Source organism: Ipomoea triloba, chromosome 1 (genome assembly GCF_003576645.1).
Source record: "Ipomoea triloba cultivar NCNSP0323 chromosome 1, ASM357664v1".
Taxonomy (NCBI): domain Eukaryota; kingdom Viridiplantae; phylum Streptophyta; class Magnoliopsida; order Solanales; family Convolvulaceae; genus Ipomoea; species Ipomoea triloba.
In genome coordinates, this window is record NC_044916.1 from 1,751,566 (window position 1) to 1,776,250 (window position 24,685).

The following is a 24,685-nucleotide window of genomic DNA, read 5'->3' on the forward strand; positions in this document are numbered from 1 at the left end:
TTTATCAAGATTAATAGATTAATCATTAAAAAAAACATTTATTATGACAATTAAAAAAAAAACACACACACACATTTTGTGATTAACATTTGTTTATGCTAACTAACTTTGGTGCCGTTTTCTTTAGCTTTATTCCTAGAAGACATTCTCCATCTCTGCAACAAACTTATCCTGCAAATGCAACAAAAAGTAATTTTCAACATAATAATTGATCGGTTCTAAGAAAGGAACAAAATATCTCTTGTTCTAAGATTTCTAAAAATTGAACTTTGAATAGTGAAATTTGGTAAAGGTAAATTTGATTCTATGATATTTATTATTATATGATCTATTTATGATATTTTTTTCTATTGTCAATAGAAATCAATCTCAGTTCTCCGCTGTACTGCGCTCTCCAAGTGTGCTTGTTCACCCCTTCTTCCTTACCCTGGCAAGTCTTTGTGAAAGAACTCCGATGAAAAAAGAAGGCGTTAAGAGACCCTCTTGGCCCAACCCTAAAAAAATGAAATCTATTCCAAACATATATGCCAAGCTTCTTTACTTCAACAGGGTACAAATATCTAAATTCGATATTTTTAGATACTTTTTCATAAATTCAATATTTTTAGATACTTTTTCAGACCTATTGTCAATACTAAGTATCTTTCATACCACAAAATCTACTTGTTTAATAAGAATATGTAACTTTTTTTAATGACTAAAAAAGAAAACCTGTCATACTCTTGTTTAATAAGAATATATACTTTTTTTTATGAGTGACAAGAAAAACATGCTATATAAAAGTATACATCAAATAAATTTCGCTTCCTGTGTAGTAACTTTCAAACTACATATGAGTGTGCGATGAGTTGTGAAAAGAGTTAAGAATTGAACTTGCATTGCAACTTTTAAGTACAAAAATTATACCTGACCAACCCACTCGGCCACCACTTTCAAGACAAGAATATATATATTTTGATGATATCCAAAAAATTAACTTTAAAAGCTAAATTAAAATTAAAGAAGTAGATTTTGTGGAGCAGAGAAAGCAGTACCTCTCAGTCTGAATATCTCTCTGTACAAGCATTAAGGTCAAGATGACAGCAAGAATTGCAGCAAATACATGCTTCAGAGTGTGCCCACTCACTCTATGAAAACTCAATTTGTAAATTGGTTTATCTGCAAGTTCTCCAATCCTTGCCAGGAGCAAACATCCTACATTCAAATGGAAAATTCTTAAATTCACATTGCAAAATCCCCCACAGAATAACAACGGGTCAAAATTGGATCGAAGACCCTACATTCAAATCCATTCAAACTTTAAAGGAATGATAATGGTTGAATTTGGATCAAATACTCTACATTCAAATTCATCATAACTTATTAAAAAAATGTCAACGGGTCGAGTTTGGATCAAGCATTCCAACTTATAAATAAATAAATAAGACAACAGGTTGAATTTGGATAGAAGACTTTACATTCAAATCTATACCAACTTAGAATGTTTAAATATCACTACTACCCAAAGTAGCATAAAGACCAGTCCAACCACAAGGAGTAGGACTAGGAGAAAGAAAAACCAACCTGCTGCCCACAACCAATATGTTGAATGTGTATATCTTGGAGGAATCCATAGAGCCATAAGGACAATGGCTATGCAGGGAACCGTCTCAACAATGGCATAAGGACGGAGATCGTCGAAACGTCTGCAAGAGAAATCGGAAAATTGTTGACATGAATCGAATTTATAAATGTACAAAATTTATGACCTTCAGGTGCAATGGTGTACACTCCTAAATGATACCAAAACACGTTTACATACGCACACTTTTACGCAATCGTCAATACAATTATATAAATGACTCAAAAAGGATTCCAAACAGAGAATATAGACTAGATCTCTGCTTACTGCAGAGATCGTATTTCTTCCCAAACTTCACCATTGTGACCAACTGGGCTAACCATGTGAGTGATTCCAATACCTGAAAATCCGTAAAATCCATTTAATATAATTTAAAAATTACTATACATACACATTATTACCTCCAATATATGACACTACCCACACCACCCAAAAGGGATGGAATGATAGACAGAATTCCCCTTTTCTCATCAACTCTCTCAATAACAAAGATAGTTAGGATTCCTGCGAGGGCAATAGCCATCTGCAACATCATCGTACATATCAGATGTCAAAAACCAAGATCAATACAATCAACAACTGACTATTTATAAAGCACAATATAATGCATTTCTTGCATGAACAAGTGATGAATATATATATATATATATATATATATAACTCACCGGCAAGCGATCCCACACGAGACGATCATCGTTTGGGTTGAGATGGTAGTACGATGATCCAAACGCAACGGTTGCAATGCCCGTGTAGAAAACTGTCCACCCCAAAACCTCCCCTTGCAAGCTTTTGGCAAAAGGCATATTAGGTGGTATCAGTATAAGAAGCTATTGCAATCTAAGCACAACCATTTAATGACTTTGATAGCTTTTCTAAATTTAGTTCGTGACAAATAATATGACCATTTTATTTTTTGATGATCATAATTTTAGTGACTCTATTAAATTTAGTCACTTGTTATAATTTTCGTTCGTCTATCGTTATGTTTAAGGGACTCCTAGCAGGAAACTTGTATAAAAAAGCCTCCATAGATACACAGAAGATGCAGGATCCGCCAACCGGATCGACCAACAAATGATAGGGCAAAGAGATGGGCTCAGGGTAGAAAAGTAAATTCTATCCTTTAAAAAAATTCAAGATTTGTAAACATAAATGACGTGATGTAACTCGTGCTTGAATAAAGTTCAAATGGGGTTCTCAATGACCTTATGGTCTAGTGACACGAATGACTCTCTCATTTAGGAGGTCATGGATTCTAGCTCTAAATCATAGTAGAGCGTAAAAGTACGTCCCATCCAAACAAACTTTTATTTTTTTTAAAATGGTAATCAGAGAAACTTGTCATTACTATTACTATTTAAAGGTGTATACGATATAAACTTACAAAATAAGAGGTAAACCATATAAAAGAATTAAACTACACTAAAAAAAAACTATGAACGAGTTTGAATAAACGTGCTAGGCCGTATTAGTGGGTGAGTGAAATAATCTAATCAATTTCAAAGTTATCTGATAATTGAGTCAATAACTACAAATTTATAAATTTAATTTTTATGAATAATTATTTATTACCTTCTTAGTTTGAGCTGGTTAACTAAGAACAATCTAATCTTCTCAGTAAATTAAAGTTTTCACGCCAAGTGGTGTCAATGAATTTTTATAAACATGTTCACCTCATTTTGACATAATTCCCATAATAGCAGAGCGCAAGCCCAGCTAATCCAATAGCAAGGAAGGGGAAATTCGAAGTCACATCAAGCGTATAAGGTATCCCTACAACCAACACGATTTTAACGTTGTTATGCAAACACCTGAACACATACGATCAGAGAGAAGAAAAAAGACAGAATTATATTTTTACCAAAGAATTTGCGTTTATCAGCAAAATCATGATACGATTTAGGCTGAGGGATTCTTGGAGTGAGCACCATAAGTACTACGACGAAGCACAAAATCGCAACCCCCCACAGTGATAATGGGCTCCCTTGTCTTGTGTTTGTGTTTATGTCCCTTTGCATGTTTAAGCTGAAAGGCAGTGGAAGAAACTAAAAATGGTGGGTTTTGGAGGAGCAGTTGATATCATATTAGTGAGAAAAGAAAGAGAGAGAGAGAGAGATGAATATAAGAAGCTTAGGGGCTGTGCTGGAACTGCTGGAGAATTCTTTGATCCTTTGCGGCACTCAACACGTGTTATTTGCAAATGAATAGGTGGCAAAAGACTAAGGATTTAATCAGCACAGATATGAAATCTTAACTTTATCCAGTTGAGATACAATCCAAAGCGGCGGAGAAGATAGTGAAGGTGGAAGAGTATATAGTTGGCGAAAGTAGTCCTTTCGTAAGTTGTTTTGCTCAGAACTTATCAAACACCAGGTTCCCTTTCTTAATTCTTAATTTTTAGGGGTTCTCTCAAAGGCCTTTGTTGGCAATGACGGATATCAGATAACGGATTGTGTTAGCGGGCGGGTGGAGGGTTTTTCTCTATGATCTTGTTTGGCAATCAGCGGTTAACCGTAGCGGATATCAGATAGCGGATTGTGTTAGCGAGTTTGATTTGTATACTTTTAATAAGTAAGTGAAGTGCATTACTAATGCTTTTAGTAAGCAAACTATTAATGCATCCATTACCTATGGAGAGCAGACACTTCATGCAATTTCAAGATCGGAGATTTCATTAAATCTGTGAGCCGATGAGCTCGGAGCATCACATTCTCACTTTTTATGTAATTTCTTTCATTTTTTTCTTTTCCTGTATGACAAAAGCCGATATACACCTTGAATGAAACAAATAAATGATAGAGTAACAATGAAGACTCCTACGTGTAAAAATCTGGCATCTAGTGGCTATGTATACCCGGTGAAAGTTCAAAAATTGCAAAGAAGCATTACCCAGCTCTGGCACTGCATCATACATCAAATCCAGGCATTGCAAACTGGGATGCAAAGCTTTCGACGAGCGCCCGAAGCTCGATGACATCTTTGTTGTTCTCAATGCCCTTCGAGAATGTCTTGGACAGCTTCCCGTGTTCTCGCTGTACTGAACTTGCAATCTGAGCAGCTTTTAGGAGGATATCAGCTATCGTCTCGAAATCAGGCTCTAAACATCCTCTTGTTGTCATGGCTGAAGTTCCTGCAGCCAGAGAGAAAAGTTATCATTATGGATGCTTCGAGTCTACACGGTTCGAGTGAAAGTTAATGAGAACCAAATTGGGTGAGGAAAGAAGTTGGCTTACCTATCCTCACGCCCCCAGGTGTAATAGTTCCATTGTCGTCAAAGATCATGACTTTGTTGAGTGTAATGTGACACAGCTCACAGATCATCTCGAAATTTTTACCTGCAGAACACAACAGTGCAGGGCGTAGTTATAATAGCAACTTCTGGCCAGTGATGTCAATCACAGTCACCTTAAACAATGTTAACAATTACATACTTCTTGTCTTAGCACCATGTTGATTAGACAACTTTCTTCTCATAAAAATGTTAACAATTACATACTTCACGAGATATGATGTAAGTAATGTGATTGCCAAACACATTGCGTTCAAACATGGTAAGGACAGTAAGACAAAGAAAGTGGCAAACCTGTTAAACCAAGATTCCTTAGATCCCAAATTATCAGGTGATTGTCTGTTCCCCCAGTGACGAGTCTACAATTTCTTCGCAATAAAGCAGCTCCAAGGGCATGGGCGTTCTTCTTCACTTGTTGCATGTAAGACTTGTACTCGGGAGTTGCTACTTGTTTCAATGCTATAGCAAGGCCAGCAATGTGGTTGTTGTGTGGCCCCCCTTGCAATGCCGGGAAAACAGCAAAATTTATCTTCTCCTCGAAATCATATTTATCACAGCCATCACCTTGGTTCAAAAGCATGCCTCTCTTCCTTGGTTTCGAACCCTTCCTATAAAAAATAATACCACCTCTTGGACCTCGAAGACTCTTGTGGGTTGTAGCGGTAACAATATCACAATAATCAAAAGGGCTATCACAAACCTGCAAAGACAAAGCCACCCAAGCAAATGTTAGAAAGACTAACAAACCTTGATTGCTAAGATGAAACAAGGAACCAATTTACGGGCAAGAACGTATGCCCAATTGTTATTTCCTCTACATCATTAATCATTCTTTTGATTCAAAGAAAGACAATGCCAAAAGCTATTTTTGGATTTTGGAACATACAAATCTTCTTCCCCACTAAACTATGTACAGTGACCAGCTAATTAATAGATCAAAGGAGCAATGATGATAAATGTTAAAAAAAAAAAGATTAGAAGGTATGGGGAGATAACCACCTTGGCAGCAACCAGGCCACTGATTTGAGCCATGTCACACAACAAAACAGCTCCACACTTATCCGCAATCTGTCTAAACCTTGCATAATCCCACTCTCGGGGATATGAACTCCCACCACATATAAGTATCTTAGGACGGAAATCAAAAGCCCTTTCCTCAAGCTTATTATAGTCCACATATCCAGTTTGTGGGTTGACCTTGTAAGGCAGACTTTCAAAGAAAATCGAAGCCCCTGAAACTTTCCTTCCATTTGGGAGATAGTACCCATGACTTGTGTTACCACCAGAAGGTGTATCCAACCCCATTATACGATCACCGGGCAATAGCAGACCAGTATAAACTGCAAAATTTGCAGATGTGCATGAATAAGGCTGTACATTCACACCCCAGTTTTCAGGATCAAGTCCAAATGCAGCCAAAGCACGCTCGCAGCACAGTGTCTCAATCTCATCAATGAACTGATTCCCACCGTAATACCTTGCTCCCGGCATTCCTTCTGAGTACTTATTAGTCAAGTGGCTTCCTAACGCCTCCATTACGGCCTTGCAAACGAAATTCTCTGAAGCAATCAGTTCAATCCCCTTGAATTGCCTCAGCTTTTCCTTCTCCATTATCTCAAACACATCAGGGTCAGCCAACCGAAGGCTCTGATTCCCCCAAGCCCTAACAGCATTCTTGCGCATTTCTAAACCTTGCTGATGCTCACTAGAATTTGGCACCCTAAATCCATTAGATAAAGGAGAAGTCATTGACACCGAATCAGTATCCCTCTTCCGCTTCAAACACATAGAATGTCCCAAAATCCGAATCTCCTCAACATCCTTCTCCTCATTCCGACTCTCTCCCGCGTCCTTCTCCTTAACCTCCGCCGTCTGCCGCTCCATCAATTGAAGCGGCACCGATGGAACCGGATGGGAATGGTCGCGAAAGCTCGAATCGATCTGAAAAGAGATCGAATCATCAGCCATTTGGCTCCGTTTGGGTGGCGCCACAGCCGATAAGTGAGATGAAAACCCTAACGACAAATTACTCGACTGCGGTTGTTTCAAATCCATAACGAATCAATCAATAACACCACAAAATTCAAACGAAAACTCACTATTTCAATCAATCAAAGTAAAGCCTCAATTTTAAACCTCAACTCCCAATTTTTCTCAACAGCAACAGCGGCAAGAACAGCAGAGACAGCTCACCGAATACGAGTACGCCATCATCATCAATGCAATCGAAGCTTTCACAGAAGAGACTGAAGATCCAGATTTTGTGTGCATACGCATGGGAATTATATATGAGAGTGAAGAACAGGGTAAAATTGAGATTGTTGACGAAGAATGGGGAATGATTAGAGGTGTGGGGGGGATGAACCTGGACAATTTTCAGTGATTCGCCTGTGTTGATACCGGTACCGCGCGCGTATTCGCTTAGGGTTCAACGAACACGAAGAAAAGTACGTACGAAATTTCTAATCGGACCATCCATTTAAAATCAAAAGTCTAATTAAATTTTTGGGATACATGTCAAAGACCTTGTGGTCCAGCGGCATCTGGTGTGCACTCTCATAGAAAGGAGGGAGTGGGTTCGAGCCTCAGTGGAGGCAGCTATGAATAGATACTATAATATAATTCAGTAGAATTTTATAAAAAAAAAAAAAAAAAATTGGGGATACATTAAGGGTGTGTTTGGTAACCCGGAAATCATTTTCCGAGCTTTTGGTGTTTGGGGACGTCCGGAAAATGTGGTCAACGGAAAACATTTTCCGTTGACCATAGAAAATGAGCCCATTTTTCCGGAAAATGACTTCTGGACAAAAAATCCGGAAGTCATTTTCTGGAAATGGAAAATGGCTTCGTGCGACCTTTTTTTTTGTAAAAAGAAAAATATTTCTAATAAATATTATTAGTTTATATATTTTTATATTTTAAATAAAATAATAAAAATATAATTATACATTTCCACTCATTTTCCACTCATTTTTCGGGAAAATGAACCAAACACACACAGACAGTTTTCCAGAGTACATCCAAACACCGAAAATGAACTCATTTTCCGGAAAACATTTTTCAGAAGTTATTTTCCTGCTTTCCAAACACACCCTAAGTTAAATCATTAATATGAATGTTTGATTAATTAATTTTTTAACAGTTTATTACTTTAAAATGTTAAAATTTAAAAAGCTATTTAAATCAAAAAAATTTGGGATACATTAAGTTAAATCATTAATATGAATGTTTGATTAATTAATTTTTTAACAGTTTATTACTTTAAAATGTTAAAATTTAAAAAGCTATTTAAATCAACGTTACGAATTTACGATCAGTTTTTTAAAAAGTCATTTTACATGTAATTAGTTATCAGCTAACAACTAATTTACCAAACACTTTTCTACAATTAACTAATGCTATTAACTAGTAAAACTCACTAACTCAATCAACTAGCTAGTAATTATTTACCAAACACCCCCTACATGTTTCAGGTTAAGCTAAATTAATTCTAAATTCTCGCCAAGTAGCTTGCAATTCAATGACATCTCTATGGTTTAGGTTCAAACCTAGTTGGGACATTGACTCTTTGCACTTTAATAAGTTGAGAAAGTATGTATAAATAGATACTACATTGTAATAGAGTTAGTAATACTCAAAAATTTTAAAAACTCTCAAAATTCTTGTCTAAAGCCATTGAAAGTGATAACTTGCAAGTTTATTATACACTTTACGCATAATAAGTCTCCATCACTTCTAATCAATTTTTTAGCGTTGACAGTGTATGAAGGATTATGAAAGAGACGAGGAGATTGTGTATGGAGCGCTATAAGGAACTGAGAACTTGCTTAGAGAAAAATTTAAAAACTATTTTATTAGTTTGGATTGCTTTCTTGTTTTCCTTTTTGTACAAGTAATCTCTATCATTTATGTATAAATAACCTCCTTCTGAAGTGTAAACCATACCCAAAATTTTAAAAACTTGAGTAATTTATGCCACTTCTAAGACTATTTTCATTGTGTTATTTAATTCTTCATTCATTTACGTTATTTTTTTAAAGGTAATGTTTACATGTCATCGACTACCTGTTAATCGTAAAATTAACAATATCCAATCTAAGATAAATTTCTTAGACCAAGATAACTTGTCTATCTTAGATTTGAGACAAGATTGAGTCTTAGCCAAAACTTTTGCTCTAGAGCTACAGAAGGTCGAACAGTGAGCAATAACAATGGCGAGTGGCGACTGAAGTGTTGGAAACATGGAATTGACAACATTGGCAGAATCGTTATTACTATTCATGTTGGTTACATCTCAATTAAACATCAATAGAAGTCACTTTATTCATTATTCTAAACATCAATAGAAGTCACTTTTATTCATTATTGCACATGTTATTGATGAGCGTATAATATTTAAAATATAAATATGATAGTTTAATTATTAATTTAAATTTTTAGTTAAAATATGATACATTTTTTAATTATCATAGTATAAAAACATTAAACATCTACTCTTTTTTTTTGAAAGCTTATTAAACATCTACTTAATTACTCGTTTTAATATTAAAATGTCAAACATCTACTCACTATAATAAAGTAGCTACCAATATGTGGGTAAACTATCAAGACTTTTATGAACTTTTAAATACTTTTATCAACTTTAAAAGTTTGGTGGTATTCAATTTAGACTTTAATAAACTCTTTAAAAGTCTACATGTATTCAATTCAAATTTTTCAAAACTCTTTTAAAGTATACAGGTATTCGATTCAGACTTTTATAGAGTTTTTAAAAGTCTACCAGTATTCAAAAAGTTATTGACTTTCACAAACTCTGTCAGAATATGATTTATATATATAAACTTTTTCTTCATTAATATAAATAGATAAAATCCAACCCTCCAACCCCAAACTTTTTAACATTCTCTACAGACGTTTTTTCATCAATTTTACGGTAAGTTTCAAATCTTTCATAAATACTTTTTTTTTTTATGTTCAAGCAAATTTTTTGTTGCCATCGCAACAAAATAATTGCTTCGATCGCAGCAAAAAAAATTGTTGCGATCTTGCTGCTGTTCGCAGCAGATTTATGCAAACAGCAGCAATCTTGCTGCTGTTCGCTGCAAAAATATTTGCTGCAGCAGCAAATTTTTAAATTTATAATTTTTAAATTTTATTTAATTAATATGTTTATAATTTTATATAATTGTATGTTTATTAATTATTAATATATATATATATATATATATATATATATATATATATATATATATATATATTATGAATAATATACTCTATTTTTGTGACATTAATATTTTTTTTTTAATATTTTTACAATGCACTAATTTATAGATAATATATTAATAGATGTTATGGAATGTTTGTGAGGGTGTATTCAATTTAGAGTTTTAATGACTTTTGTAAACTTTTTAATATGAAAAAAATTTTAAAAGTTTATAAATGTTTGTTCTATGGATATTTATAAATGAGTTTATTACCGAAATGGTCCATCGACTATTGCAAAATTACCAATTTGGTCCTTGATAATTTTTTGTGCCCAATTAAGTCCCTCGACTTTGAAAATTTTAACCAATTTGGTCCTCCGTTTATTTGCCGTTAAAATCGGGACCAAATTGGTAATTTTTCTATAGTCAAGGGACCAAATTGATAATTTTGCTATAGTCAAGGAACCAAATTGGTAATTAATTTTTCACTGAAATGGTCCCTTGACTATAGCAAAATTACCAATTTGGTCCCTTGACTATAGCAAAATTACTAATTTGGTCCCCGGTTTTAACGGCAAAATAAACGGAGGACCAAATTGGTTAAGATTTTCAAAGTCGAAGGACTTAATTGGGCACGAAAAATTGTTGAGGACCAAATTGGTAATTTCGCAACAGTCGAGGGACCATTTCGGTAATAAACTCTTTATAAACTCTTACAAAGTTTATAAAAGTTTAAAAGATTCTATGAAAGTTTACAAAAACTCTACAAAAGTCAATTAAAATTCATCACTTTAAAAATCTTTGAAAGTTTTTAAAAGTCTTGATTGAATGCACCCCCTTAACAATTTTTAGTAAGCATTTTTGTGGTGTGTTTGTTATATGTTCGTTGTCAAATTGAGTAAAGTTCGCTCATTTGTAATAGTTCAATAATCATACTTCACCCACTCACATATCTACGTCGAGGCAACAAATTTACACTTTTTTTGATTCAATTATTGGCTATTTATTAATATATGTCGGGCTTTATAGATGTGTCAAATGGACAGGTTTGAACCGACCTGGTCCATAGCCCTAAAAAAAAAAAGTATAAATTGACTAACTTAAGTTATGTATTTCTTCTAAATTAGTTTTATAAGTTCACATATCTATTTTCAACTACTTAACTTAAGAAATATTACAAGAAAATAAAGAAATCAATAATTAATAATGTAATACCATTAATAAGATTAAGTTTACAAATTGCAACTACTAATTACTAAGTAGTAAGGATAATTTTTCCAATTTGAAACAAAATAGATTTTACAACTTAAAATATTTTAAGGTAGTAATTATATTTAGTGTGCTGCTACTTAGACAGTTAACTAGCTAAATAGTAAATACATAAGATTTAATAGGCATAAAATCAATATCATAGTTTCTAATATGATAATTTCATGAGCCATCACTCTATTAGTGTATATATGTATATTATATATTTTTAAAAATATACGGGCCAACAGGCCAGCTTGGTCCATTGGTAAAAAATTTATGTCTCTGTAGTATAAGGGTTGTTATGCCGTGGACCTAGGTCCACCTTGCAAAGTGGACCTGTGTCTACATTCACATACATTATACTCTACATTCACACATTACAGGATTATATGTTTAGTAACTATATTACTACTGTTATGCATTCACACATTCAAAACTCTATATTCACAGGTCCTATACTCCACATTCACAACTTGAGAACTCCACATTCACACATTACAGGGATACAAGTTGCTATAACTTCTTAACTCTATTACAGATTCATACATGCATAACTCTACATTCACGATTTCTATACTCCATATTCACAATTTGAAACCTCCACATTTACACATTTCTGGGCAACTCTACATTCACACAATCATAAATCTACATTCACGATTTTTATACTCTACATTCACACTTTGAAACCTCTACATTCACACATTTTTGGACAACTCTATATCCAGCAATATACTTATTCAAAAAAAAAAAAAAAAAAAAAAAAAAAAAANTTGACTATAGCAAAATTACCAATTTGGTCCCTTGACTATAGCAAAATTACTAATTTGGTCCCCGGTTTTAACGGCAAAATAAACGGAGGACCAAATTGGTTAAGATTTTCAAAGTCGAAGGACTTAATTGGGCACGAAAAATTGTTGAGGACCAAATTGGTAATTTCGCAACAGTCGAGGGACCATTTCGGTAATAAACTCTTTATAAACTCTTACAAAGTTTATAAAAGTTTAAAAGATTCTATGAAAGTTTACAAAAACTCTACAAAAGTCAATTAAAATTCATCACTTTAAAAATCTTTGAAAGTTTTTAAAAGTCTTGATTGAATGCACCCCCTTAACAATTTTTAGTAAGCATTTTTGTGGTGTGTTTGTTATATGTTCGTTGTCAAATTGAGTAAAGTTCGCTCATTTGTAATAGTTCAATAATCATACTTCACCCACTCACATATCTACGTCGAGGCAACAAATTTACACTTTTTTTGATTCAATTATTGGCTATTTATTAATATATGTCGGGCTTTATAGATGTGTCAAATGGACAGGTTTGAACCGACCTGGTCCATAGCCCTAAAAAAAAAAAGTATAAATTGACTAACTTAAGTTATGTATTTCTTCTAAATTAGTTTTATAAGTTCACATATCTATTTTCAACTACTTAACTTAAGAAATATTACAAGAAAATAAAGAAATCAATAATTAATAATGTAATACCATTAATAAGATTAAGTTTACAAATTGCAACTACTAATTACTAAGTAGTAAGGATAATTTTTCCAATTTGAAACAAAATAGATTTTACAACTTAAAATATTTTAAGGTAGTAATTATATTTAGTGTGCTGCTACTTAGACAGTTAACTAGCTAAATAGTAAATACATAAGATTTAATAGGCATAAAATCAATATCATAGTTTCTAATATGATAATTTCATGAGCCATCACTCTATTAGTGTATATATGTATATTATATATTTTTAAAAATATACGGGCCAACAGGCCAGCTTGGTCCATTGGTAAAAAATTTATGTCTCTGTAGTATAAGGGTTGTTATGCCGTGGACCTAGGTCCACCTTGCAAAGTGGACCTGTGTCTACATTCACATACATTATACTCTACATTCACACATTACAGGATTATATGTTTAGTAACTATATTACTACTGTTATGCATTCACACATTCAAAACTCTATATTCACAGGTCCTATACTCCACATTCACAACTTGAGAACTCCACATTCACACATTACAGGGATACAAGTTGCTATAACTTCTTAACTCTATTACAGATTCATACATGCATAACTCTACATTCACGATTTCTATACTCCATATTCACAATTTGAAACCTCCACATTTACACATTTCTGGGCAACTCTACATTCACACAATCATAAATCTACATTCACGATTTTTATACTCTACATTCACACTTTGAAACCTCTACATTCACACATTTTTGGACAACTCTATATCCAGCAATATACTTATTCAAAAAAAAAAAAAAAAAAAAAAAAAGAAGACAAAAACGACGTAGTTTTGGAGGTCGGGTCTGAACTGGATTTCGGGCTAACCTGTCTATACCTCCCTCTACGTATCGTATACCTACTCGATATCAAGTCATGTCACCGAGAGAAATCATTCCCAACCTTGACCGACCACTAGCTTGATGTGCCCGACCTGAACACGACGATCGAAACTAGGCTTTGTCAACGTTATACTTTGTTCCGCCCTAGGGTCGACCCTGACCTTCTTAGGTCAACAATCTTCCTACAATCTGATCCTATTACTTGTATGTATTTGTGAATATATACCTTCGTATTTACTACACACGTCATATATTTTGTAACATAGTGTAACTCTATACCTTATTTTCATGCTGATTTATACTATTATGTATATATATATTTTGCAATTCGACAAATATATAATGGTGACTGAAAAATGAGAGATATAAAAAAAAATAAAAATTTTAATAAACTCAACCTAAAAAGTACAAATTCTCGAATATCAAAATCAATTTGGCAGCTTGCCATTTCCCAATCGTGGTATTGTGGAGAGCACAAGCCATGCATATTCGGGTATATTATCCTTATTCTTAATTCTATATTATTTATTTATTTTATGCCACAAAAAGAGGGTCAGAATTTGTGACGTTTATTTTAGAACGAGTCTTACAAAAAGATTGATTTTTTTTTCTCTAGAGCAATTGGGTGAGTTGAACATATCTTCTGTACTTAATTCTACGAGTTCAATTATTGTTAACATTCTATTGATCAAGCTCAGCACATAATTTTTCTAGTGTGTCGTTTTACCTCTCTTGTATAATTTGTAACTTTTGAAAATTATTAGTTATCACATAGTAACAAAAACTCATTGCATATCAATAGAGTAATATTAGAAAGTTTTTCTCGTCATAAAGAAAAAACAAAAAAAAAATTAAAAGAAAAACCTCAATAATATGATGGCAAAAGAAACTTGAATCCACTTTTAATGTGTGTATTAAAAAATATTTTTTATATTTATTTATTTGTGTGTGTGCGCGTGTGTTTTTTCCAAACCAAAAAAAAAAAAAGGCAGTGTAGAGTTGATGAGGAAATGAAAGGCTAGAATTGAAGCGCGCAGTGACAGGCAATCGCATTCACAAAATCAACGGCTAAATGCAGCTCCATTTATGAGTTGATAGAACGATAACGGGAGCCTTGCGCTGATGCCACGTTGCAGATAACCTTCCATCCTCTCATCCACACAATTTCTAAAACTTTTCCATCGCATATAATTTACTGCGCAAATAATAATAATAATAATAATAATAATAATATTATTATTATTATTATTATTACATTGAATATGAATTAGGATATCTGGAGTAATCCAAAATTCTGTGAATCAAACGACTCTGAGAATCGTGCTTATACCACCCAACCACGAAACCAGACCGGACACTTACTCTTAATTAGCACCATAGATTGATAAAAAAAAAAATTAAAAAAAAAAGGTCACACTTGTGTGAGACCGTCTCACGGATTATTATTCATAAGACGGGTCGGTCGAGTCGAATCACCATGCAAATGTCATACTTATATGTGCATATGTCATACTTATATGCTCAAATATAACACTAATCAAGAATACAATTTTTGTTACTTATAAGAAAAAAAGTAATACATTTACCCTTATAAGTAACAAAATTTTTATTCCTGATTAGTATTACATTTCAACATATAAGTATGACATTTGTGCATATAAATGTTACATTTGCATCTTGACCGACCCAATCCGATCCGTCTCATGGTGGGACGGTCTCACACAAGTTTTAATATATATATATATATATATATATATTTAAAAAATGAAAAGAATGTAAGGTAGTGATGATATGGAATCCGTGTAACCCTATCCTTTATCTTCTCGCGCTATATATTAAACGGCCACACGATCAAGATAAGTTGCCATTCTCAACCCAACAATAGAAAAAAAAAATAAAAAATGGCGACTCTCTCCGCAGGCAGCATGATGAGCAGCTCATTTCTGTCCCGGAAGCCGGCGGCGGCGGCGGGCGGCAGCCTGAGGGCCATCTCGAACTTCCGGCCGGAGCAGTTGGGGCTGAAGTCCGGCAACATGGGGCGGATGACCTGCATGGCGACCTACAAGGTGAAACTGGTGACGCCGGGAGGGGAGTTCGAGTTCCAGTGCCCGGACGACGTTTACGTTCTGGACCAGGCGGAGGAAGAGGGGTACTATTACAGAATAATATTACATTTTATCTGCCTTACTTATTATTTATTTATTGGTCAAATCACCACTTTTTTCTTTGTTTATTTTTTTTATAGTATTATTTATTTTTAAAAAAATTATATTTTTGTATTTAATAGTATTTTTAATGTAATTTCTAAATATATAAATTTTGTATTCTAATACTAAACTTAATATTATGAAAAGACGAAAAGTTAAAGATTAAAAATAATTTCAGAAGAGGAACCAAACACATAAAATGCATATATATATATATATATATATATATATATATATAGTAGAATTCAGGCTTGGCAGCGCCTTCCTGTGGGGTCAGTGCTGTTTACACAATTAGTGTTAATAAAATATATCAGTCAATGTTATAAAATGCACAACATAAACTAACACAAATATGCACCATTGGTTACACATCATCAAGAAATATACTAATAAATATACACTACACAGTATTCAGAAATGCACAATTAGCGATAGAGAGTTATGTGGGTGTTTTTTGTGAATTTTCATTGTCTGAAGAGTATAATATTCTTGAACTTAGTCTAGTAAACATTACTCTGCCTAGTTGTTTTCTACTACTTCTGTGATATGATTGCGTATATATACATGTTCTCTGTTAATGAAATATACAAGCTGATAACAGGTACGACCTCCCGTACTCGTGCCGGGCGGGGTCCTGCTCTTCCTGCTGCGGCAAGGTGGTCTCCGGCACCGTCGACCAGTCCGACAACAGCTTCCTCGACGACGAGCAGATGAACTGTGGGTACGTCCTCACCTGCGTCGCTTATCCGACGTCTGACGTTGTCATTGAGACCCACAAGGAAGAAGAGATTGTCTAATCTGATAAGTTATTGTTATTATTGTTTAACTATTCTGTAATTTTCCTGAATGTGTTTTTGTGTGGCCTCAACAATGGAGTTTTAGTTCTTCCATGCATGCACCCATATGTGTACTTTGTTTAATTTGCTCCATATTTACAATTTAATATGAAAATGTTGTTTAGTTTTGCCCTCTATTATCTCTACTTTTTTGAAATCTGTTACAATGTAGTATTTGTACTTTCTCAATCTTCGAGACTCCAGACTCGAACCCACTCCCTTCCATAGTTCCATATGGCTATATGGGAGTGCAATCGGGTGCTACTAGACCACAAGGTCTCGGCATCTCTACTTGCTTTTTTTTTAATACTACTGACGACTCAGTTACAATGTAATATATATTTATAACTATGTAGTATTTATTCATAATCACTATTTGGTAAAAGTAGTTCGTGTCTGTCAACCAGAAGATCATTGGCTTACTTGTTTAATTTGCTCTATATTTACAATTTGATATGAAATCTTTATTAGTTTTGCTTCTCTAGATATATGGTCTGCACTCTGCATACTTTGCTGAAAAAGCGGTTAGTCCACATAAACAATAAATTTTGATTAACCCTGGACCAGCTCCCGTGCCTCTCTGAGCGAAATCGGGTGGACCTGGACTGTTAAACGGACGGAGAAAGACCAGATGAATTAAAAAAAAAATTTGATTAATTATTTTTAAATATAAATATTTTTGTTCGATCATGATATTAACCAAATGGTTAATGGTTAATATATATGTTTTTGTTTAAATCATTTATATATTGATGTAAGGATTAAGCTAAGGGAATTTTAATTTGTTTTTACTAATATTTAAAATAATTATGGATAATTTTGTATTCAAAATTCATCATATCGTCATAATTTTTTTTTTTTTTGAAAACTATCATCATAATTAATATCAAGTGTTTTGTAAAATTGTATGATGTATTTTGGTAGTAGCTAGGAGAATGGTGGTAGGTTTTTGTAATTTTTGTTGGTTGAGCACCAAGGAAGAGGAGGGACCAAGGTGGCAATGTCCTTTTAGCCAGCTAGCTAGCTAGAGAGTTTTTTTTTTTTTTTTTTTTTTTTTTTTTGGGTCTAAAAATATACATATTTTTGTACTTAATTTTCATCTGTTATAAATTTATAAGAAATAATGACATTTTTAGTCCATGCTAGTGTGTATATATACAGAGAGTAAATAATCAATCGGTGAAAATGTAATTATATATTGTCTTTATTTATATAACTTGTCATTATTCACACACACAAATATTATATATTTATAATTTATAATATTCATAAGGAATATTATACAAGCTAGATCTTTGAAGCAACAACTCTTATATGTGTTCACCATATTAACGACTTAAGTCAAACTCTATTTTCGAGTAAGAGTCAGACATGAAAGGCATGAACCGAACTCAATTAGAATTAGTTCTATAAACTTTAAGAGTATCCACAATAGAATTTTTGGGGTAATTTTTTATGATGAGGATTTTGGTAAATTGGAACACTATTAATGCTCGAGTGAGGAGCACAAAAGCGCCCAGTCGCATGTATTACACGGCTCTAGGCGTGTTGACCACAGTCTTAATTATTTTTTCCATCCGTCTTGCTTATTTGACATTGTCTAGTGACATCTGGTGTTCCGGTTACTCCCACATGGATGATGGGAGTAGGTTCGGGTCTAGTGGAGGCAACTATTGACTCTTTGTGCTTCATTACGTTGAGAAAGTAGCTATGAACAGATACTACATTCTAATAGAGTCAGTAGTACTCAAGAAAAAAAGAAAAAAAGTGTGTGTGAGATCTGTCCGTATTACCCTACCCTTTTATCTTGCCACGCTATATAATGAGTAACCACACAATCAAGTGAAGCTACCTATCCCAATCGAAGAATCCAGAACACCGGAAAAAATGGCGACTTTCCCCGCCGGCAGCACGGTGAGCACCTCCTTTCCGTCAAGGAAGCCGCCGGCGCCGGCGAGCAGTCCGAGGGCCATATCGGGCTTCCGGCGGGCCCATCTCGGCCTGAAGTCCGGCGGCGCCGCCGGAAGGATGACCTGCACGGCGACGTACAAAGTAAAATTAGTGACGCCGGAAGGGCACTTCGAGTTCGACTGCCCGGACGACGTTAACGTTCTGGACCGGGCGGAGGATGAAAAAACCGTGACGGTTGATCTCCCGTTCTCGTGCCGGTCCGGTTCGTGCTCCGCCTGCGCCGGCAAGGTGGTTTCCGGCTCCGTCGACCAGCCGGAAAGCAATTTCCTCGACGACGAGCAGATCGCGAAGGGGTTTATCCTCACCTGCGTCGCGTACCCGACGTCCGACGTTGTCATCGAGACTCACAGGGAGGAAGACATTGTTTGAATTAAGGTTTCTCTCTCTAATCTCTCTCTCTCTCTCTCTCTCTGTGTCATGCCAGATCGCATTATCGGAGGAGAGATAGTCGTCGATCTGCAGCTTTTGTTTTGTTTTACTATGTAATAATAATTTCCTATGTTTTTGTTTGGTGATGACGACAACAATGGAGTTTTAGGTTTTCTTTCCCGTTTCAAATCTCTGTCTGCAGCCGTTATTACACGTACACTTCCATTTTGTCGTCTGATCTATTAGCTAGCTCCATTTACAATTCAATAAGTTAATTGTATCCCATTTGTCCTCAATGTTGTTGCTGAGTTTTGCTCATCCGAACTTTCTATGGTTGATCAACTACCATGTAGTATGATAATACTATTCTTACTGTACCCATCTAAATGGGTGGTTATATGGTTAAACTCTGGTGGTGGGGTAGTATTATTCTTTAGACTCAAATAAATTGAGAAAGTATACTATAACAGATACTAATAATTAAAGAATCATGATTATTTTAAAAAACAATTGAATTGGTATAGGCATTATTTGGTAACCTAGTTTGTTTGATTAATCAGTGTTTTGTAATAGCTTATTGTTCTAAAATGCTATTTTTTTATTAAAAAGAAAACCGATCAACTTTTTGAGTTATACCCTTAAAGGTCATTTTGTATGTAATCATTTATCAACTAATAGCTAATTTATTAAACATATTTAATTTCTACAATTATGCTAGCTAATTCTGTCAACTAGTCAAACTCGCTAACCAAATTCGCTAACAACTATTTGCCAAACACCCCGATAATCTATATTGGGTAAATACTATATTACTAATATTTTTATGCTAAAATTTAATCATTTTTTGAATGATGAAGAAAATTCGCAATTATTACTTGGTTGTATGCACTAGGTAGACATCGCGCTCATATGTAATAGCTTGTGAATTACATAGAAGAGATAATTCTTTGCACATAAAATACCATGTGTAACAAACTAAACTTAGTGATGAATGTTGACTAGAATATTTTTTTGAAAGCAATCAACGAAAAGATATATTAATGAATCAACTCAGCAACAAAGTCCGGTAGGACTAAATCCCAAAACATAGAGGTAGCCTGGTGAGAGGCTTTAGCAACGAAAGTATGAGCAATTGAATTTAAACGTCTCGGAATCAAATAGAACGAGCTATTAGAAAAAAGAAGGAAAAAAATGAGAACAACTATCGATCACCACACCAACATGTGATCTCGGCCTAGCGGTAGGTTGACTAGAATATAATTCAACTCGTAATCTCTCAATTTTAGAATTATCAGAATTTGAGTTGGAGAATAGTGGTAAGTTTATGTTAATATGGTTGGTTGAGTACGAGGGAGAGATTTTGTGGTCTAAAAATATATATACATCTTTCAAATTTATTTCTATTTATTTTAAATCAAATAAAAAACGATTTTTTAGTCTCTCTCGCAGTGATTATAATGTATGTTTAATTCTTCACTTGTTATTGGCTGTGTAGTTTCAATTCCTATGTTCTTAGAGAAGTGATTGATTAAAAAACCAATTTTGATACTTTCTTAATTGTATTAGAGACTAAAATAAAACTATTCGCAATAACATGAATGACTAATAATGTTATTTAAAAAATAATAATATGTCAAAAAAATTAATGAACTGTTGAGGTTGAGACGTTGAGCATCCGTTTGTTGATAAAATGATAATTTATGAGCAATGGAATGATGACACGTGGCAGATAATCTTCCACGTCCGCACAACTCCTTCACCCTCCAATCCGCACTAGTTATTAGACAGTGACGTATATTGATATACACCACCAAATTCAATTGCATGGCGTTTGGTTGGGAGGAAGGAATTATGGGAGAAAAGAATTATAATTCGGTGGAATTGTAATTCAATAAATAAAGTAGGTATTGAAATTACAGTGTTTAGTATGCAGAAATAAGGGTACAGGAAATTGAAAGGTAAGAAGTGACAAAATGACTAAAATGTTCTTATGTTGTTGTAGATGTTATAGTAATAGTAATAGTAGTAGTAATAATAATAATAATGATAATGATAATGATAATGATAATAATAATAATAATAATAATAATAATAATAATTCTTTAAAAAAAAATAATAAGTATAATAATAATAATTCATTCAAATAATAATAATTATAATAATAATTATTTCAAAATAATAATAATAATTCTTTCAAATTAAAAAAAAAAAATAAAGGGTATGGGAGGAAGAGCAAAATTGTCTTTACACAAACAAATTGCCCCTCCTCTCTACCGAATTGCAATTCATGGAGGGTACCCCATGAATTGCAATTCATCATTTTGAGGGAATTGCAATTCCCTCCAACCAAACACTGTAGTTTGGGAATTCACTGAATTGCAACCCCCCCAAACTACATCCAACCAAACATGCCATTAACCTATATATAATATTGGAAAAAGGTACAAATAAGTCATCGAAATATTTGTGAATTAGCAATTAAGTTATCGAACTCGAATAAGTTCCAAATAAGACACTGAACTCGAAAAAATAAAGCAATTAAGACACTAAACCAAAAAAAATAATAACAACTAACATTTTTAACATGTCATTTGACTAGTAACCGGCTACAACTTTTCTGATCACCGGCGAACACTTCTGACGATCGGCGACGATTCCTTCGTCGTCAGTGGCCAAAAAAAATGGTCATTGATGACCGGAATAGACAAATGACCGGATAAATTTATATATATATATATAAAGACTATCATGCCCTACCTACTTAGACGATTCATTTTGGACTGATTTTGATTAATATAATAGCTACTAGAATTGTGTTGGCTATCATGAAATAAAACCTTCATACACGAAATTAAGAAAAGAGAACAGAATGGAGGATGACATGCAGAAGTCTATGGTGACTGGACACACTCATGGCCATTTTCCCGCCAATCCCGCACTGTTGTGGTCAAGGCTCTTCCTCTTCACCCTCCTCCTTCATGCTCTCCCATTCCCTCTGTTTTTCCGTTTCTCGCACTTCGATCTCGAGTACCATTCCCATCACCGCCCTCTTCAACCGCTGCCGAGAAATCTACACAAACAGGCGCACAAACTGTACGCATTTCTCTTTTCTTTTACATACGAGTACGTGTTTGCGATAATAATGTGATCAATCTATGTTTCCTCACATGAAAAACTGATAAATTTCCGCACTTTCAATTCTCTGATGTGAAAACTAGGTTTTTATTTATTTATTTATTTATTACTATGTTTTTAATGTTTATATGTTCACAATCTATGTTTCCTGGCATGCAGAGCTGATGAATTGTTGCACTTTCAATTCTTGTGATGTGAAAACTAGGTGGGTTCTTAAAAACACCATGTTTTGAATGTGTATATGTGCACAATCTATGTTTCCTGACATGCAAAGCTGATAAATTTGTGCACTTTCAATTATTTATTTATTCTTTGGATTACAAGGGAACCCGCAGCCATTACCAAATGGTGTGTACTGGGTAAATCTCGTGATCCTAGCCGGGAAATGAATAGAATGAGGTAAATCACCTTAGGGTTCCCATAGCTGACATGTTTGAACCAATAAGGTCAATAAGTTGTCTCAATGGGAGTCAAACTTGTAACCTTGTGGTTACTAAGTCAATTGCCTGACAAACTTGGAGGGGTTGCCCCCCACTTTCAATTATTTGATATGAAAACTAGATGGGTTCTTAAAAAATACTATGTTTCGAATGTGTATATGTGCACAATCTATGTTTCCTGACATGCAAAGCTGATAAATTTGTGCAATTTCAATTCTTTGATTTGAAAACTAGGTGGATTTTTAACAAAAAACTATGTTTTGAAGGTGTATATGTGCACAACTTTGTATATCAGTGTATGATGAGGATATATAACTAGAGTTCTGACTTTTTATGAACGTACTGTGGATTACTTCCATGTTTTGATCTTTATTTACCTTTACAATGGCATAACTTTTCATGAATGTTCTATTTCAAAAGGGCTCCGTGTGTGTGTTTTAACGAGAATTCGTTATTGATCTTCAACAGGATTGTTTGGATTGGAATCTCAAGACTATGAAATTTGAAGGCTTTATTGAAGATTTGGGCTAATTATTACTTGTAATTTGAAGAAACAGAATGACCATAAGAAAAATGTGGTGTTTATATCCATTAATGGTTCTTGTTGCATGAATCATGGTGCTTGATGAACACTTGGGGCCAATTTCTATCAATATGGACCTCTGAGGTCTGGCAGCTATGACATGAGCTTAAGAATCGTTTTGGGTGTCAAAGAACATCTTTATATTTGAGAAGTTCGTCTTTATTTTTGATCTGCAAAATATACTAGAAATGGAGATGGATCCGGGGCCACCTCAGCTCTCCCGTGTTGGGGGATTGCTAAAACAGGCAAGTTCAGCCCCTTTGGAGCGTAGCATTGGTACATCTAAGAGAGCAGTACTTTTGCATGGAGACTTGGACTTGTGGGTTATGGCAGCAAAGTCCCTCCCAAACATGGATCAAGTAAAAGGTCTTGCAAAATTTAAAGATTTCGATACTAGTGATCCTTATGTGTCTGTACGTGTATCAGGAGCCAGTATAGCTCGAACAGCAGTAATTCGCAACTGTGAAAACCCAACGTGGGACGAGCATTTCTGCCTGCCAATAGCTCACCCTATTGAGAAAGTGGAGTTTCATGTCAAGGATAATGATGGAGTCGGGGCAGAAATGATTGGATCAGTGGAGATACCTGTGGAAGATATCCTCGATGGAAATGAAGTCAGTGGTTGGTTCCCCATCCTTGGATCATCCGGGGGTGCTGTGAAAGCTGGTGCCGAACTGCATCTGTCTATTGAGTACAGGCCAGTTGCAACCAATCCTATATATAAAGACGGTATTGGTATTTTAAAAGACTCTTTAGGATTGCCAAATACTTACTTCCCAATGCGGAGAGGAGGAAGCATTACACTTTATCAGGATGCTCATGTGCCCGATGAAATGCTTCCTGACATTCCACTAGATGACGGGAAAGTTTTTAAGCAAAAGAAATGTTGGGAAGATATATGCCATGCTATTGTGGAGGCAAAACATCTAATCTATGTTGTTGGGTGGTCTGTCTATCACCGGGTAAAACTAGTTAGGGAACCTACTAGGCCGTTGCCTTCTGCAGGGGCAAAATGCCTGGGAGATTTACTGAAGTACAAGTCACAGGAAGGAGTTCGTGTAATTGTGCTCGTCTGGGATGATAAAACATCAAGCCATGACTTCCTTGTCAAAACTGTAATGTTACTCCATTCTCATTCCCAAAGTTTGTTTACTTAACGAGTCCTCCTTTGTTGGGCGGAGGTCAATGAAGGGCCAAGTTCAACACCAAGTGACTAGGGGGGTTTTTGGACAGAGGCCTGAAGGACAAAGTCCAACACCCTGCCTCTCGAAAATGTGGCGGTATAAGGAAATAAAGTTACGCCTTCACTACTAGCTATAGCTTTTTGCGTAGTAGTAAGCGCTAGATCTTAACAAGCTAACAACTGGTACCAGAGTTTGGTCACGGCTGGCATGTGACTATGTGAGGGGGGGGGGGGGG

At 34.6% G+C, this 24,685-nt stretch overlaps 6 protein-coding genes across 7 annotated transcripts in view; 4 read left to right on the top strand and 2 right to left on the bottom strand.

The window, feature by feature from the left end:
• Positions 1–24,685, top strand: part of LOC116027221 (sterol 3-beta-glucosyltransferase UGT80B1) — a 713,221-nt gene that overhangs the window by 76,821 nt on the left and 611,715 nt on the right. The gene's annotated exons all lie outside the window — the stretch shown is intronic.
• Positions 47–3,682, bottom strand: LOC116027576. The gene is made up of 7 exons (XM_031269282.1): positions 3,483–3,682; positions 3,295–3,394; positions 2,287–2,407; positions 2,023–2,144; positions 1,564–1,685; positions 1,035–1,194; positions 47–171 (listed from the first exon to the last, which is right to left on the bottom strand). Exons 1-7 carry the CDS (start codon positions 3,637–3,639, stop codon positions 99–101), a joined length of 855 nt encoding a protein of 284 aa, XP_031125142.1. The 5' UTR covers positions 3,640–3,682; the 3' UTR covers positions 47–98.
• LOC116027158 (serine hydroxymethyltransferase 7-like) lies at positions 4,267–7,357 on the bottom strand. Its single transcript, XM_031268602.1, has 4 exons — positions 5,910–7,357; positions 5,205–5,610; positions 4,855–4,956; positions 4,267–4,751 (listed from the first exon to the last, which is right to left on the bottom strand). The coding sequence occupies exons 1-4, from the start codon at positions 6,963–6,965 to the stop codon at positions 4,528–4,530; spliced, it is 1,788 nt and encodes a 595-aa protein (XP_031124462.1). The 5' UTR covers positions 6,966–7,357; the 3' UTR covers positions 4,267–4,527.
• Positions 15,583–16,905, top strand: LOC116027795 (ferredoxin-A-like). The gene is made up of 2 exons (XM_031269552.1): positions 15,583–15,874; positions 16,534–16,905. Exons 1-2 carry the CDS (start codon positions 15,627–15,629, stop codon positions 16,727–16,729), a joined length of 444 nt encoding a protein of 147 aa, XP_031125412.1. The 5' UTR covers positions 15,583–15,626; the 3' UTR covers positions 16,730–16,905.
• LOC116027789 (ferredoxin, leaf L-A-like) lies at positions 18,065–19,450 on the top strand. The gene has a single exon (XM_031269539.1). The coding sequence runs from the start codon at positions 18,656–18,658 to the stop codon at positions 19,106–19,108; it is 453 nt and encodes a 150-aa protein (XP_031125399.1). The 5' UTR covers positions 18,065–18,655; the 3' UTR covers positions 19,109–19,450.
• The window catches only part of LOC116027901 (phospholipase D delta-like), an 8,543-nt gene continuing 5,825 nt past the window's right edge, over positions 21,968–24,685 (top strand). The window contains exons 1-2 of the mRNA XM_031269673.1: positions 21,968–22,201; positions 23,152–24,381. Of these exons, the coding sequence (XP_031125533.1) occupies positions 23,455–24,381 (927 nt within the window). The 5' untranslated portion in view covers positions 21,968–22,201; positions 23,152–23,454. The remainder of the gene's footprint in view (positions 22,202–23,151; positions 24,382–24,685) is intronic.